The sequence below is a fragment of the Poecilia mexicana genome, unplaced genomic scaffold (genome assembly GCF_051168715.1).
Source record: "Poecilia mexicana isolate PSO_F unplaced genomic scaffold, ASM5116871v1 scaffold_7, whole genome shotgun sequence".
Lineage (NCBI taxonomy): Eukaryota > Metazoa > Chordata > Actinopteri > Cyprinodontiformes > Poeciliidae > Poecilia > Poecilia mexicana.
In genome coordinates, this window is record NW_028263376.1 from 17,857,292 (window position 1) to 17,870,632 (window position 13,341).

At 40.1% G+C, this 13,341-nt stretch overlaps 1 protein-coding gene across 1 annotated transcript; it reads left to right on the forward strand.

Annotated features, from left to right (window-relative positions):
* Positions 1 to 3,642: 3,642 nt before the first annotated feature.
* emilin3a (elastin microfibril interfacer 3a) lies at positions 3,643 to 10,242 on the forward strand. The gene is made up of 4 exons (XM_014983859.2): positions 3,643 to 4,090; positions 4,191 to 4,310; positions 5,556 to 6,064; positions 6,989 to 10,242. The coding sequence occupies exons 1-4, from the start codon at positions 3,963 to 3,965 to the stop codon at positions 8,791 to 8,793; spliced, it is 2,562 nt and encodes an 853-aa protein (XP_014839345.2). The 5' UTR covers positions 3,643 to 3,962; the 3' UTR covers positions 8,794 to 10,242.
* The last annotated feature ends 3,099 nt before the right edge of the window (positions 10,243 to 13,341 follow it).

A 13,341-nucleotide genomic window follows, 5' to 3' on the forward strand; every position in this document is an offset into this window, starting at 1 on the left:
AAAAATATTTGGTAAAATGTGTTTTTCTGCAATGTGTAACTTGTGGGACCAATTATTAATATTCTCTAGTGTTGGATTTTGAATAAATATGCTAAGTGAAATCTTAGATTCTATTACGTTTTACTGTGAATTTAAGCTACTGCAAAAAAGATCAACTTGTCAGTAAATAAACAACAAAAAAAGACTATGGTGACTCTAAGCTTCTCTATGTGTGAGTTTTGGTGTGATTGCTAACTGTCTCCAAATGTGTACACACTCCTGCTCCCATCTGTCCGCAAGACTACAAAGTGTGCCGCGACACTCCGAGTTCCCCTGTAGCACTAAATGAGGTTTGTTCATGCCAACATTGATCTACTCTAATGACACACCACAGTCTCTGAATAAATACATTTTTTTGCAAATAAAAAAACCCCCAGATGTGTGAAGCTAAACAGGAAACAGGTTTGTGAAATTTACTGCATGGATGTGAACATACTAAAGTCTAAAACAAACAATATGGATACAACAAGCAGGCATCCTGTAAATAAAACAGAACACACTGCAAAAACAAAATCTTATCAAGTGTTTTGGTCTATTCTGGTGCAAATATTTTAGTACACATGAAATAAGACTAAACAAATTTATAAAGAATTTTTCATCAAGATATAAGAGCTTGTTTTAATCAAAAATTTATCAATAAAAAAATCAATAAAACGCTTGTTCCACTGGTAGATTATTTCACTTATAACAATGTCCTGGAAGTGGAGTTATACTTAAAAAAAATATCAAGGCATTATTAAAACGAGCTCGTATGTCATGATGAAAAGTTACTTGCAGGTTAGTTTTGCATTATTTCAAGTGTAATATCAATCAATCAACACTATTTGCAAAGCACATTTCAGCAACAAGGCATCACACATCATAAAAACAACCAAAACTGGATAGAGCATCCAAATATTGTACTCCAGTAAGAGTAGCATTACTTCAACTCAAGTAAAAGTAAAAAAAAAAAAAAAAAAAAGTGCATTGAAAAAATTCTAATTTTCCCCTAAAAAGTTACTCAAGTAGATGCAACTGAGTAAATGTAAATACCAAACACTAAAAACAACATACAGTCACCAATTGAGAAACATTTAACAAATATTACATTTTATTACATAAAGATATTTGCGTCAGAAAGAAACTCAAAATGCTTAGTAAGATTTTGTGTTTTTATATCTTTCCTCTGGAGAGCACTTTTGCTCATTAGAAGTTGATTTAAACCCACTGATAAATTAAGAAGCATTTTTCAAAGATATTTATTTAAAGAAAAGCAGAATTAAATGTTTGGTTCCTGCGACAGGAACGTGAGACACAACTGTCCGGCAAGTGTTACCAAAAAGCCACAACTAAAGCGATTAACAGGCTGGTTCAGAATCTGGAGCATTATTGCTAAACTCAAACTGAAATAAGGAGTGGGACAAACAAAAACACGGCCCTCCATCTGCTGCACAGACTCACACTTTCACACCCGGCCTCGCCCTGTTCACGAAGCGGCCGAGCTGAGAAGTCCAGGTTCGACACGAGCAGCGTGACGCGCAGGTGAGGCAGGCAGGAACAGTTGGGACTGTGTGACGTCACAGAGAGGAAACGCAGGGTGGGGCCGCCTTCATGCTGCAGAATAAAGCTGGGCTTTGAGCTCTGCTCCGAGCATGGCTGCTTAGCTCTCTGCAGCTTGTATCACGTCATACAATGGGAGCTTGTTTATGAGTGAAGAGGGCCAAAGAGCTCACGGAGAATATGTAAACACACACCGTTTTGTTTCTGAGCTGATTCGGGTGTTTTCAAGAGAAAGAGGCGTGGTCTGGAAGAAACGGGGAGACAGGAAACTGGGCTTCAAAAGATTACAGCTAAATAATGAACACAGGTAGCTTGTGGAGCAGAAGATGCTAACATTTTGTAGCAATCATTGTAATGTTGCGTTTTAGTAAACCTGAGAAGTGGGAACTCAGAGCTGGGTTTGACGTCAGACTCGAAGCAACAGCGTCGGAATTTCAACATGGCGACGCTCATAACAGACATAGTTTTAACCTTTACTTTCCATAAGCAAACACCACTTTAAATTTTTCTCCAGTTTAGATCTTGTAGGCGCTACACGTGACACGTTAATACGTGTGTCACGTAAAATTAACATATTTCTGCCACATCTCTCTATTGTTGATGTGAGGAGCTGCCATTTTGAAACGTTAAATGTAAAATTCAATAGCATACTTAGTGTATGCTTGATCACTTGTATCTGCAGCTAAAAAATAATTTAAGCACTATTTTTATTAAAATATGTTAACACTGGTATGAGACCCAATCTTAAATAAGTACAAATTCATATTTTCTAAAATATTGGAAATATGTTTCAGTAATATCCTTGTGATTACTGTATGGCACTATAATGTGACTAAGTTCAACTTGCTTTTCAGTAGAAAAGGACCTTTCTGTGAAACAAACAGGCTACCGGGCCTGTTCTCTATACTCTGGGTAGTGAACTTACTAAAAGTGCACAAAGACTTGTGTTGTGAATGAATGTGTGGTCTTGTGGGGCAAAGCACTCAGGCCTGGGTGTGCACAGTCACGCTCTTAAACATGGAGTGTTTGTTAGTGTTTGCTCTGGAGGTTTGCTGTTAAGTCAGGTTTAAAGCTCTCTGGGTGTGTGAAGTTAAAAAGATGTTTCTCCATTTCTCTGCACAGCCTGCAGAAAACCCCAACATTACCACCAAGGCTAAGTCAATGTAACCTGAAAAAAGTGGCAACATGCAGTAGAATTAGTATGTGGTAATTTAAAAAAAATTATTCTACAGGTTGTTCGATTGAGATTCAAATTTATCTAATTTACAAGATAAATTATATGTATCAAACTCTAATGATACATATAATTAAAACATTTGATAAAATAAAGGAGAATACAAATACGGCCAAAAAACGAACAAATTTCATAAGTAGGCTTTTTCTTTTTCTAAAACAAGTTTATGGAATAATAGAAACTAAAGATTCTTCTTTTTTTCTGAAATATTTTTTAAAGTGCTTACATTAAAGGGTTAATTTTTCTATATGCAACAGCAATAAAGCTTTTTTTACTCATCTTTACCAGGATTATTGTAAATATCAATGGATGCTTTAAATTCTTAGCATAATTTCACAGCTCTCATATAAACTAAATGGTTATGCATGCATATATTTATGTGTATAAATTGAATCTGTTTGACTTTTGTGATACAAATAAATCAAATTACACAATAGTAATGACATAAAGTGGCTCATAGGAGCTACACTAAACAGTGCAACATTTCTGAACTAAAACAAACATGCTTTATTTCACTTGTATTTTTTTTATGTTAAAAAACCCTGAAATTATCTTTATGTTCCAAAAGCTAAGTATAGCTACAAATTACTCATTTTAAGACAAGGTCTTCTGTTGTGCCCTAAGGATGTGGTGTGTTATTTTTTCCTTCTGACATCATCATGTGAAAAAGCTAATATGGGTTCAGCCACCGCAGTGACTGGTATATATGGAGTGTTCTGGGTCCATGTTTAATAAAAACAGGATTTTCCACAAAGCTTAATGGAGGAAAGCATCCTGCATTTGAGAATAACTCAAGATTTTGGTGTTTTTCTTCTTTTCGTGTGGTTTATTGTCACTGTGGTGTTACATCTGAGGAGGGCCGGTGGGAGGAGATATGCAGATGTTTTCCAGAGGGCCCTATTAGTGACGTACTGAAGTCCTTCAAGCCCACAGTGGACTGCTGTCACTCGAACACAGTCCACCTCAAGCAGCATCAAAGACAGCAGTCCTCTTTTTATGCTGCTAATATTTCTACTGCCTTTTTTTTTTCAAAGAAAGATTTAAGTAATTTAAAAATATTTCATTGTCGTGAAGTGAAATATCCAGGATTTTAATCGTTCTTCGTCTTCTGTGTTTTTCTTTTCTTTCAGACTGATTTTTATTTTTTTAAATGATGCATTTTGCAGTTGTGATTGGTTTGTTTTTCCCACTAGTTGAAGCCAAATACCCCAATTTATTCACAATTCATCAGCGGCTCAGTCCACACCAGGAGCAACTGAAACCAACCAGCAGGCACAAGTAAGTTCAGATCTTTTAATGTGAAATAAGCTGCAGTACATTTTAGATCTGGCATCTATTTTTCTTTCATTTGTCGTGTTTTATGTACATTTTTTAAAAGGAACCACTGTGCCTACGTCATTGAGAAGACTGTGTCCTTCACGGTCCAGGATGGGGCAGCGCCATACGTGAAGGCTGAATACAAGAAGTGTTCCTGGGCCAAAAAATGTCCAACTCTCCTGTAAGTGTAGACAAAAGCAAAGGGATGCAAACAACTAATCGACTTACTATTAATTGTCGATGAATGGTTTGTTCAATTAAAATTAGTTCCAATAGATAAATAACGTTCACTTAGATCTTCATTTAGTGTTGTAGTTTGACCGCCATCCAGCAGAGGGCGCCGCTGGTCAAGCTTAAGCGGAGCCATTGATACAGACTCAAAGATGGCGGAGATAATAACAGAACAGGAAAGAGAAACGGTCCAAACAGAGTCCGGTGTGGGTTGCAACATAGACTTTATGAGGTTCTGTTTGATGTCTAAGCACTAAAACAAACACATCACATGACCGGAGCAGTGTCACTTTATCATTAAAAATTATTGATTTGCTACGAAGGCGAGGATGTGATGACCGAAAAGCGGGCTATGTAACAGAAAATTTGTAATATGATGGGGAAAAGCATGAGGGCAGTGAGCATGATTTATTTTGAGAGCTGTGGTGAATTAATGCACTTAATGTAGCGAAGCTTTAATATTCCTTTAAGAGCAACAAGAAGCAGTTCTTCTGTATAAATACCACTATGTGTTTCTCATATTTTATCTTTCTATTTAGCAACCTATAAACTTCTGTTTGGTTATATATAATAATATGTTTTGGGGGTTTTTCAGCGATTTATGAAAAATGTAGTTTTCCTGCTATGCACAGTCGGTCATCCCTCTTGATAGAAGAGAAAATTTCCGGGTTTTAAGAAAATAGCTGCTATCAATTAATCATTAGTCAATCAATAAGATTAATCAACTTTAGAGTAGCTCATTTATCAATAACATGCATCCCTTGCAGCTTGTATTATTCTGCTCTAAAGAGCCCACTGCACTGAACCCCATTGAAAACCTGTTTTTTTTTTTTCACCAAATGTTGATTTTTGAGCTGAAACATTAGTATTGTTGTTAAACGAATATGAACCTGTTTTTTTTTTTTTGGTTTTTTTTGTGCATCATTTGAGGTCTGAAAGCTCTGCATCTTTTTCGTTATTGTGTCCATTTCTCATTTTCTGCTAATACAAACTAAATTTTTGCTTGGCATTTCAGAAACATGTTGTCAGTAGTTCATAGAATAAAAGAACAATGTTCATTTTATTTAAACATACACCTATAAGGAGTGAAATCAGATAAACTGATCATTTTAAGTGATCTCTTAATATTTCCCAGAGCTGTATATGAGGCTTCAGCTCTTTGACAAAGTGACTGATAACTCCATGTTTTGCTCAGGTATCGCCTCCTCTACAAGCCGATGTTCAAGGTAGCCCATAAAACAGTGACTGAACTGGAGTGGCGCTGTTGTCCTGGGTACTCTGGTTACAACTGTATGGATGGTCACCAGATTTACCAGCATCCAATCAGGATGATGCCACCATTCAAAGGTCCACCAATGAAAGCCCCACAGTTTGGGGGTCCACAGCACCAAGGGCCCATGTTCAAAGGTCAAATGTTGAAGACGCCACCTATGAAACCAAACCTCTGGAGTCAACCGAAGCAATCTCACACCAGCAGTTTCAGCTCCTACCCACTGCCTCACTTTGGGTCCTCGTCTTACCCCGACTCATCCTTTGAGCCTTACCCACCAGAACCTCAGCCAGAACCAGAATACCAGGAGCCACATCTTACAGACGGCGACCCAGAGCACCAGGGAGAATACAACCAAAGACCAGAGGATGTTACCCCAGAGGAAATGGGCGCTCCAACCGCAGGAGAAGAACAGCCAGAGGGGAAGATCACAGGTAACTGAATGACTGATGCAGACAGAGACTTTCTCTTCTCAGTTTGGGACAAAGGAAAATCTTCTTACAATAGAAACTCCAACACCAATTCTTTGTCTTTAAATAACCATGTTTTCTGTATTCTGCAAGGATCACTACTATGCAGTGACCTTTACCCAAAAGCTGACTTTGCACACAGATCTACTTATAATTAATTTATTAAACTTGATTAAATCAAGAAAGGAAATATTGATCTAAATCATGCACTGCAAAAACACAAAATCTTACTAAGTATTTTAGTCGAGTTTCTAGTGTAAATATCTTAGTTCAATTCACATAAACCAAAACAAACATAAAAGTAACTTTTAAGCAAGATATGAAAGTCAATAATTCCTTAATACTGCTGAAAAAATATTAGTTCCACAGGCAGATTATTTCATTTATAACATGGAAAAATGTCTTGTTGCAAGTGAAATAATCTGCCAATGGAATTAGTTTTTTTAATCAATATTAAGGAATTGTTGACTTAAAACAAGCTCCTACATTTTGCTGAAAAGTTACCTGAAGATTAGTATAGTATTATATCAAGTGTACCAAGATATTTGCACCAGAAACTAGACTAATCAATGCTTGGAGTGTTTTTTATTGTTCAGAAATGACTCAGTTTCGTTCTACTTTTTTCTAATTGGTAGAGAAAAAACATGCAAATTTCTTGTAATAACGCAAAGTCCTTTTAAGTTTTGGATCTAGAATCATTGACATGTACATTTCCAACAACAAACCTGACTACTTTATTAGTTTATTTAAAGTATTGCATGAGCAGTTTATTGATGAGTGGGTGGAAAAACCTTTTGTTTTGGCACCCAAGTTGTTGACCAAACATTTAGACCCCTCTGACTTACACATTCTTCCTGAAAATGAGCTTGTCTGATTTTCTGTTTATAGGCCAGGCTGTGGGGAGAGAGACAGAGGAGAGGATATTTAGAATAGAGGAGGACCTGCGGCATCTGAACCATGGTCTGGAGACACTCAGGGGAACCGTGTCTGGACTGGAGAACAGCCTGAGAGCCTCGCTGAGAGACGACGCCAGCAGGATGCTGTCAGCTCTGCTCTCTGCTGCTCCAACGCCTCTTGCTGCTCCCGCTACAGCGTCCAACCCACCCACCGTCGGGTTTGTGGAGATTCCTGCCAGAGATCTCGACATGGAGGCCTTCGATGGCAGCCATGTGTTTCCAGACCTCACAGAAATGAGTGGAAGGGTGGAAGAGCTGAGGACGGAGCTGCAGGAGCTCAGAGCAACTGTTCAGGGACAAGATGGAGTCCTGAAGATGATCTCAAATAAAACCAAGGTTGGTGTGGAGAGTTTGATGGATGCTAAACTGAGTGCACTCAGGGTGGAAATACTCGATGGATTGGAGAAACGAGTTGAGAGTGCAGAGGAGCGTTGCGGGGAGAAGGTGGGAGCGGAGCGGCGGCAGTGCCAGAGGGACCAGCGGCAGGAGCAGATGAGAGGCGCTCTGGAGGAAAGCATGTCAAAGCTGAGGGCCGAGCTGGGGAACATCCAGTTGCAGATCCGTCCATCAGGTGAGCTGGCAGAACGAGTCCTGCATCTGGAAACATCCGTGGCAGACCTGAACCGGTCCCAGACGCACCTGAGAGTGGCTCTCAGCGGTCACAAGGACCACATAGAGGCGATGCTGGAGGGCCGCCTTCGGTACGTTGAAGACAAGCTCAACCTGACTGGGCAGATGAGAAGTGGAGATCCTGTGGAAGAAGCTGCAACAGGGCGGAGGCTGGAGGCCAGGATGGAGGGTAAGCTCCGAGACCTGGAGGACCGCTTACTGACGGCTCTAGAGGAGCTGAGCAACGCCACCGCCCCCACTCTGCTGGAAGGCCATGTTGTTCCAACACTGGAGACGGAGCTGGAGTCCCTCCGCGGGAGGCTTGAACTCGATGTAGACCGAGTGCAGAAACACCTAAACAACCTGGAGATTCTCTGCTCCTCTCCTTGTTCTCTTGCCACCCAAGGAGACGCTGCTGGGCCGGGTGAAAGCCAAGACGTCGAGCAGAACATAAAGCAGGTTTTAGACTCGCAGAACGACCGCTTGAGCAGTCTGAACTTCACCCTGCAGAAGATCTTAAACACCAGGGAGAGGCAGGTAGACGCAGAAAGAGGTCCTCCATTTCAGGCAGAGCTTACGGTTCTTAAGTTCAATGTTCGTTCAGTCAACCACACCCTGATGAGTCTCCAAGGCTCCCTGGGCACAGTGGTCCATCAGGTGGGAGAGGCCAACAGCTCGTGGCATGAACGAGAGCTTCGCCTGGCGAAGCAGATGAAGGGCGTGGTCCAGCTGGTCGGGCATCAGGCCTCCATGCTGGGGGCAGGCGAGCGCAGGCTGACCCGACTCAAAGCTGAGCTGCAGGACATGAAGAAGCGGCTGGCGAAGGAGGTCCGTGGGTGCCGGAGCACCGCCATGGTGGTCAAGAAGGAGGTAACTGAGGTTGGAGGGCGCGTTGCCAGTGTGGAAGATCAATGTAAAGGTCTGAATTACCTGGCAGAGGATCTGGAGAGAATCAGGGAGGAGCTGGAGAAACAATCCAGCAGTCTTCTTCTGCAGGTTAACGGGACGCTGTCCAGCCACGCTCAGCAGCTGTACGAGCTGAAAGACGAGCTGAGAAACTGCACCATGAGGGCCGAGCCGACCAGGAGCTCAGAGACCAAACGAGGCGACACATTCACTCTGAATTAGTTCAATCGGTAGGGATGTTAATATTTTCCGGCTGAAACCTTTAAAGGTAACCTATTATGCTTCCTTCAACAAGTTAGGTTAAGTCTATGGGCGTAAGAAAACATATTCATCACATTTTTTTGTACAAAATCAGTTTTTGATAAACAGATTTCAATGTGGTCAGTTCTGCCTATTTTGAGCTGTTTTATGGCCTCCTGTCACTTTAAGTCCAAATAATCAGCTGCTGCCCCCCTCCCCCCCCCACCCAACTCAACGTTTACACTCACATGTGAAAATGGCTCCAAACAGATGCATAATTATGCAAACGTACATCTTTGAAAAGCATTAGTAAAGCCTCCTGCACAACCAACAAGATTCACAAATGCCTTTTTGATTCCAAATGAAAATTAAATGTTGCTGTAACTAATATTAATTCAAGATTCTTAAAAGAGTTACTGTAGATGGTGATGGTTGAATGCAGTAAGTGGATTTTGGATGGTAAGTTGACTTGTCTTTTTCAGCAGCCATTGTACAGCACATAAAGCAGTAAAACAAGCTGACCAAATGTGCTGGAACTCCACCTGGGTTGCTAGGTAGCCTAGACTTGGGTTGGGTTGCTAGGAGACCGGGGCTGCACTCCTCTGAGGTTTCTAGGCAGCATGACTTAACAAGAAGGTTTTTGATACGGCTCATTTTCCATACACCAAAAAACATTTAGTTATTGCTAAAAAATGGTTGTCCTGTTTTTAGAAGCAGTGAAGATCCAAATGGAAGTAAAAAAATTGTGCAAAATGTGAATTTTGCATATTAGATCCCCTTTAAACCCGCACTGAAATAGAAATATCATCATGATATGCAGAGAAAAAAAAGAAGGCAGCTATCTGTGATTGAAATTGTTCCATTCAAGACGGTGCTATATGACAAATTATTTTTTGTAAACAATTTTTTAGAGTGATTGAAGGATGAATCTGTGAGTGTGAAGCTTAGATGAACAATCACTTAACAATGTCTCTATGTTTTTATACTGAATTTTCTTATGCCAAGGAGATATATACATATATATGCAAAAAAATATTTGTGTAACAATCTGTTGGACGTTGGGTTTAGTTTATTTTGACTTATATTTCTGTGATCCTGATCTTTAAAGTTCATTTTCCTTCAGTTTCTCTGTATCTAGGTGTCACAATTCTACACCTGTTGTCCATCTACTTGCCTATGGAGTATAAATAAGTATAAATACTCCTTTGTTTCAGTCAGACATTGTCACATCCTACTGTTGTCCATGCGGGTTTGCTGTTCTGTTTTGACTTGTTGAATAATTGTTGTTTCACCAAACCACTGGGTTCTTTAGCTCATTTAGGTCCTCTATAAAAAACTCATCATGAGAGCTTGGTTGTTATTATTGTGTGAATGTTCTTAAACTTCATCCTCTTTAAAAAATCCAATAAAAAAGTCTGGAGTATTTCAGTATTTCAGTTTTTCTGTTTTTCTTTTAACAATTAGTTAAAAAGCAGTCAGTCTTAAATCATCTCATCTGATGTAAAATCGTTATCTTACATTGATTGTACAGAAGCCTGCAACAGATCCAATCAGGTCAAAAACAAAAGGTGTGTGTAAAAAAGTAAGTACACCCCATGACTCAATTGACCTAAAGCTGAATCTGGCTATAATCGAACTGTAATGACAGTTCGACGCTACGCAGCTTAGCATAAACAACCATCCTCCAGTGCAAAGAGAGAAGTGTAGACCTGAATGAGGCGGCTGCTAATGCTAATTCAATATGTGGAAGAAAAGTAAGTACACCCCATGAATAAACTGACTTGTAAAGCCATATTTGGGTTTACAAGTCAATTTACCCAATTGCTAATGTTCGCCCGTGACTTGTTTAATGCGCCATTTTGACGCTAAGAATGACCAACCGTCCTTCACTGTATAGAGAAAAGTGTCGATCTTAACAAGGCGGCTGATAGAGCTAATTTAACACGTGGAAGAAAAGTAAGTACACCCCATGAAGCTATTGCTTGTGACACTGTCTTTGGCAGCAGCGACTTGAACTTGGGTGAAGCTTCATGTGTTGGTCAGATGTCGTTGGACGCGGTTGACTCAATGACTTAACCCCAAACCATCACTCCTTCACCGCCGTGCTTGGCAGTTGGTTTTAGGTGTGTTTTCTGATACACAAACTAAGCATGGGACTTCGTTACAGAATTAAACATCTCTATGTAGGCTTTAACTGTTCAACAGAACCACTAGAGGGCAGTAGAGACATGTTAATATGTTTTGCTTCAGTGCCGTGAGGATCTATGAGGACAGTAAATAATACTCCAATGCCTTCCAAGAATTAAGTCAACAGGGACAAAGCTCGCTTGCCAGAAGAATATTACAAATTTGTATTATTGCCAAGGTGATGAAGAAAGACAACCCAGGAGCAGCAGCCAATATCTCATTTCTTCTGGTTACACAGCTCTCATTGGACGCAGCAATATAGTAAAAAGTGACCTTGCTAATAACCCTCTCCTGTTAGCTCCTGCTCTGCAATCAGGTGGTAAAATGACAGCTTCATGGGAAATGAGTCCACTGTTGTGTGAAAACACTTTATCCCCAGACATGGGCTGCATATTAACTGAGGAAATGAAATAATAGAGGATGGAAAAGAGAGCAGACAGGAAGTGAAAGACTCCACATTTATGTTGTTTGGGGAGCTGGAAAGATGAGCGAATTTGAGATGGAAACGTACACCTGAGGAAAAGACACACAGTTACAAAAAGTTAACACTTCACAGTTAAAAAAGGGACCCATGATATCTATCTAATTATCTGTGCTCTCTTCTTTGTATTCCCCAAATGTCTGGATTGGGTTCACAGTCTCACCAGACCAGACAACAACCCATTAATCTTTGTTTGTTTCCAACAAGACACTTGGACAGAAAGGGCAGACATGGCTCTGGTGAATTTGTCTCTCTCTCCTCATGGTGGAGTTACGCTTCCTGCGCGACACGCAGAGCGTCGCTGACCACCGCCTCCCTCCACCCAAATCACAAAAGGCACAGCTGGCACGAAGACAGACGACAGAGGATATTGGAGTAAACACAGGGCGGCAGCTTTCGAAAATGTGAATCATCCTGTATAATGTCCTCTGCAGAAGCTTAAGGTTAAAGTAGTGTGCAGCTTTTGTCCTCATTACAGTGATGGCCAGAGAACAGACAGAGTTGATTACAGCTGGCTCGCAAACCAGGAAGCCCAGGAGAGAGTTGCGTTAAATCAAGGACTTCTCCGGGATTTGACATTTTCCAAGGAGACGTTACAAATAAAGCTGAGCTAAAGGATTTATCCTCAGCCTGAAGTTGCAGTAATAATGTCAGAGTTTTAGAAAATAATCCGACTAACTCGCTGAACAGACGCAAAGAAGAAGTAAAAAGGAAACGGAGCCACGGCTGAAATAAAATGAGATATTATCATTATAATAAAAAAATCTGAAAAATGTGAAACAGAACCAGTCCAAGCTCTGAATAGATGCTTAAAACGCACACAGGTGTGGATTTTTCATAACTTTCTCCACTTGAACAGAAACAAAACTACAGTTATTATCTTTGGACCGACAGTCAAACTCATTTTCATTCTGGGCCGCATCAAGATCATTAATGTAGAGGATGAAAGTATTGATAAAACCCATTAGGAAACTGTTAAAATCCAGAATAACAAACTTTAATGATCTTTAAAAAGAATTGGACAGAGATGCTCCCCCTTCCAAAGCTTTTTAAAAAAGGCTGATTTACGTTTTACCCTTGGAAAAGTACGGCGAATAACTTTGTTATCATCTGAGTGTTTTTCACGTTAGGTCTGTAAACGTCCTGTTTTCTGTTATTTATTTTCAATGTTTATTTTTATCTGTGAGGTTGAAGTTTTTTTATGGATTAGACCCAGGAGGCGTTTCACTGTAACCCACTGAGGCTGCTTTGACCTGGACAAAGGGATTTTACTCTATGTTGGTCAATTAGGTGGGAACGTCTCTGAAGTCACAATGTAATTTATTTGGTAAAAAATAAATCAGAGGACTTGCTTACGCCGTAAATATTCACATTTGTACAACCTTTTCCCACCTTTATGTGACGAATGAACTTCTCTATATTAAAGTTTATGTTTTATTTTCTTTTTTTAGTTCTGCTTTTGTCATAGCTAGCGAGAATATAATGACCAAACTTTTATAGCTGCAGTATGTATATAATTTTTATTTAAAAAAATAATTTTTTAATATATTTGTTAAAATTATCACCATGTTGTGACTGTAAAACATAAGACATATAGAAAAAAATCGAGTCCCAGTGCTCCCTGCCAGAAACAGCCAATCAGAGCCAGGAGGAGGGTCTTAGCGCTGTCAATCACCCTCTTGCTCACCCACTCCTGCTTGCTTATTGCTAAGCTACAGCTGGTTCACCACGAGGGTAGCTAGCATAGCCACTGATGACGCTGGATAAGCGATTTTCCTGTAATGTATTTCCACCATTAACACATTCAGCAGCGTACATGAGGATGATTGACAGCGCTAAGACACTCCTCCTGGCTCTGATTG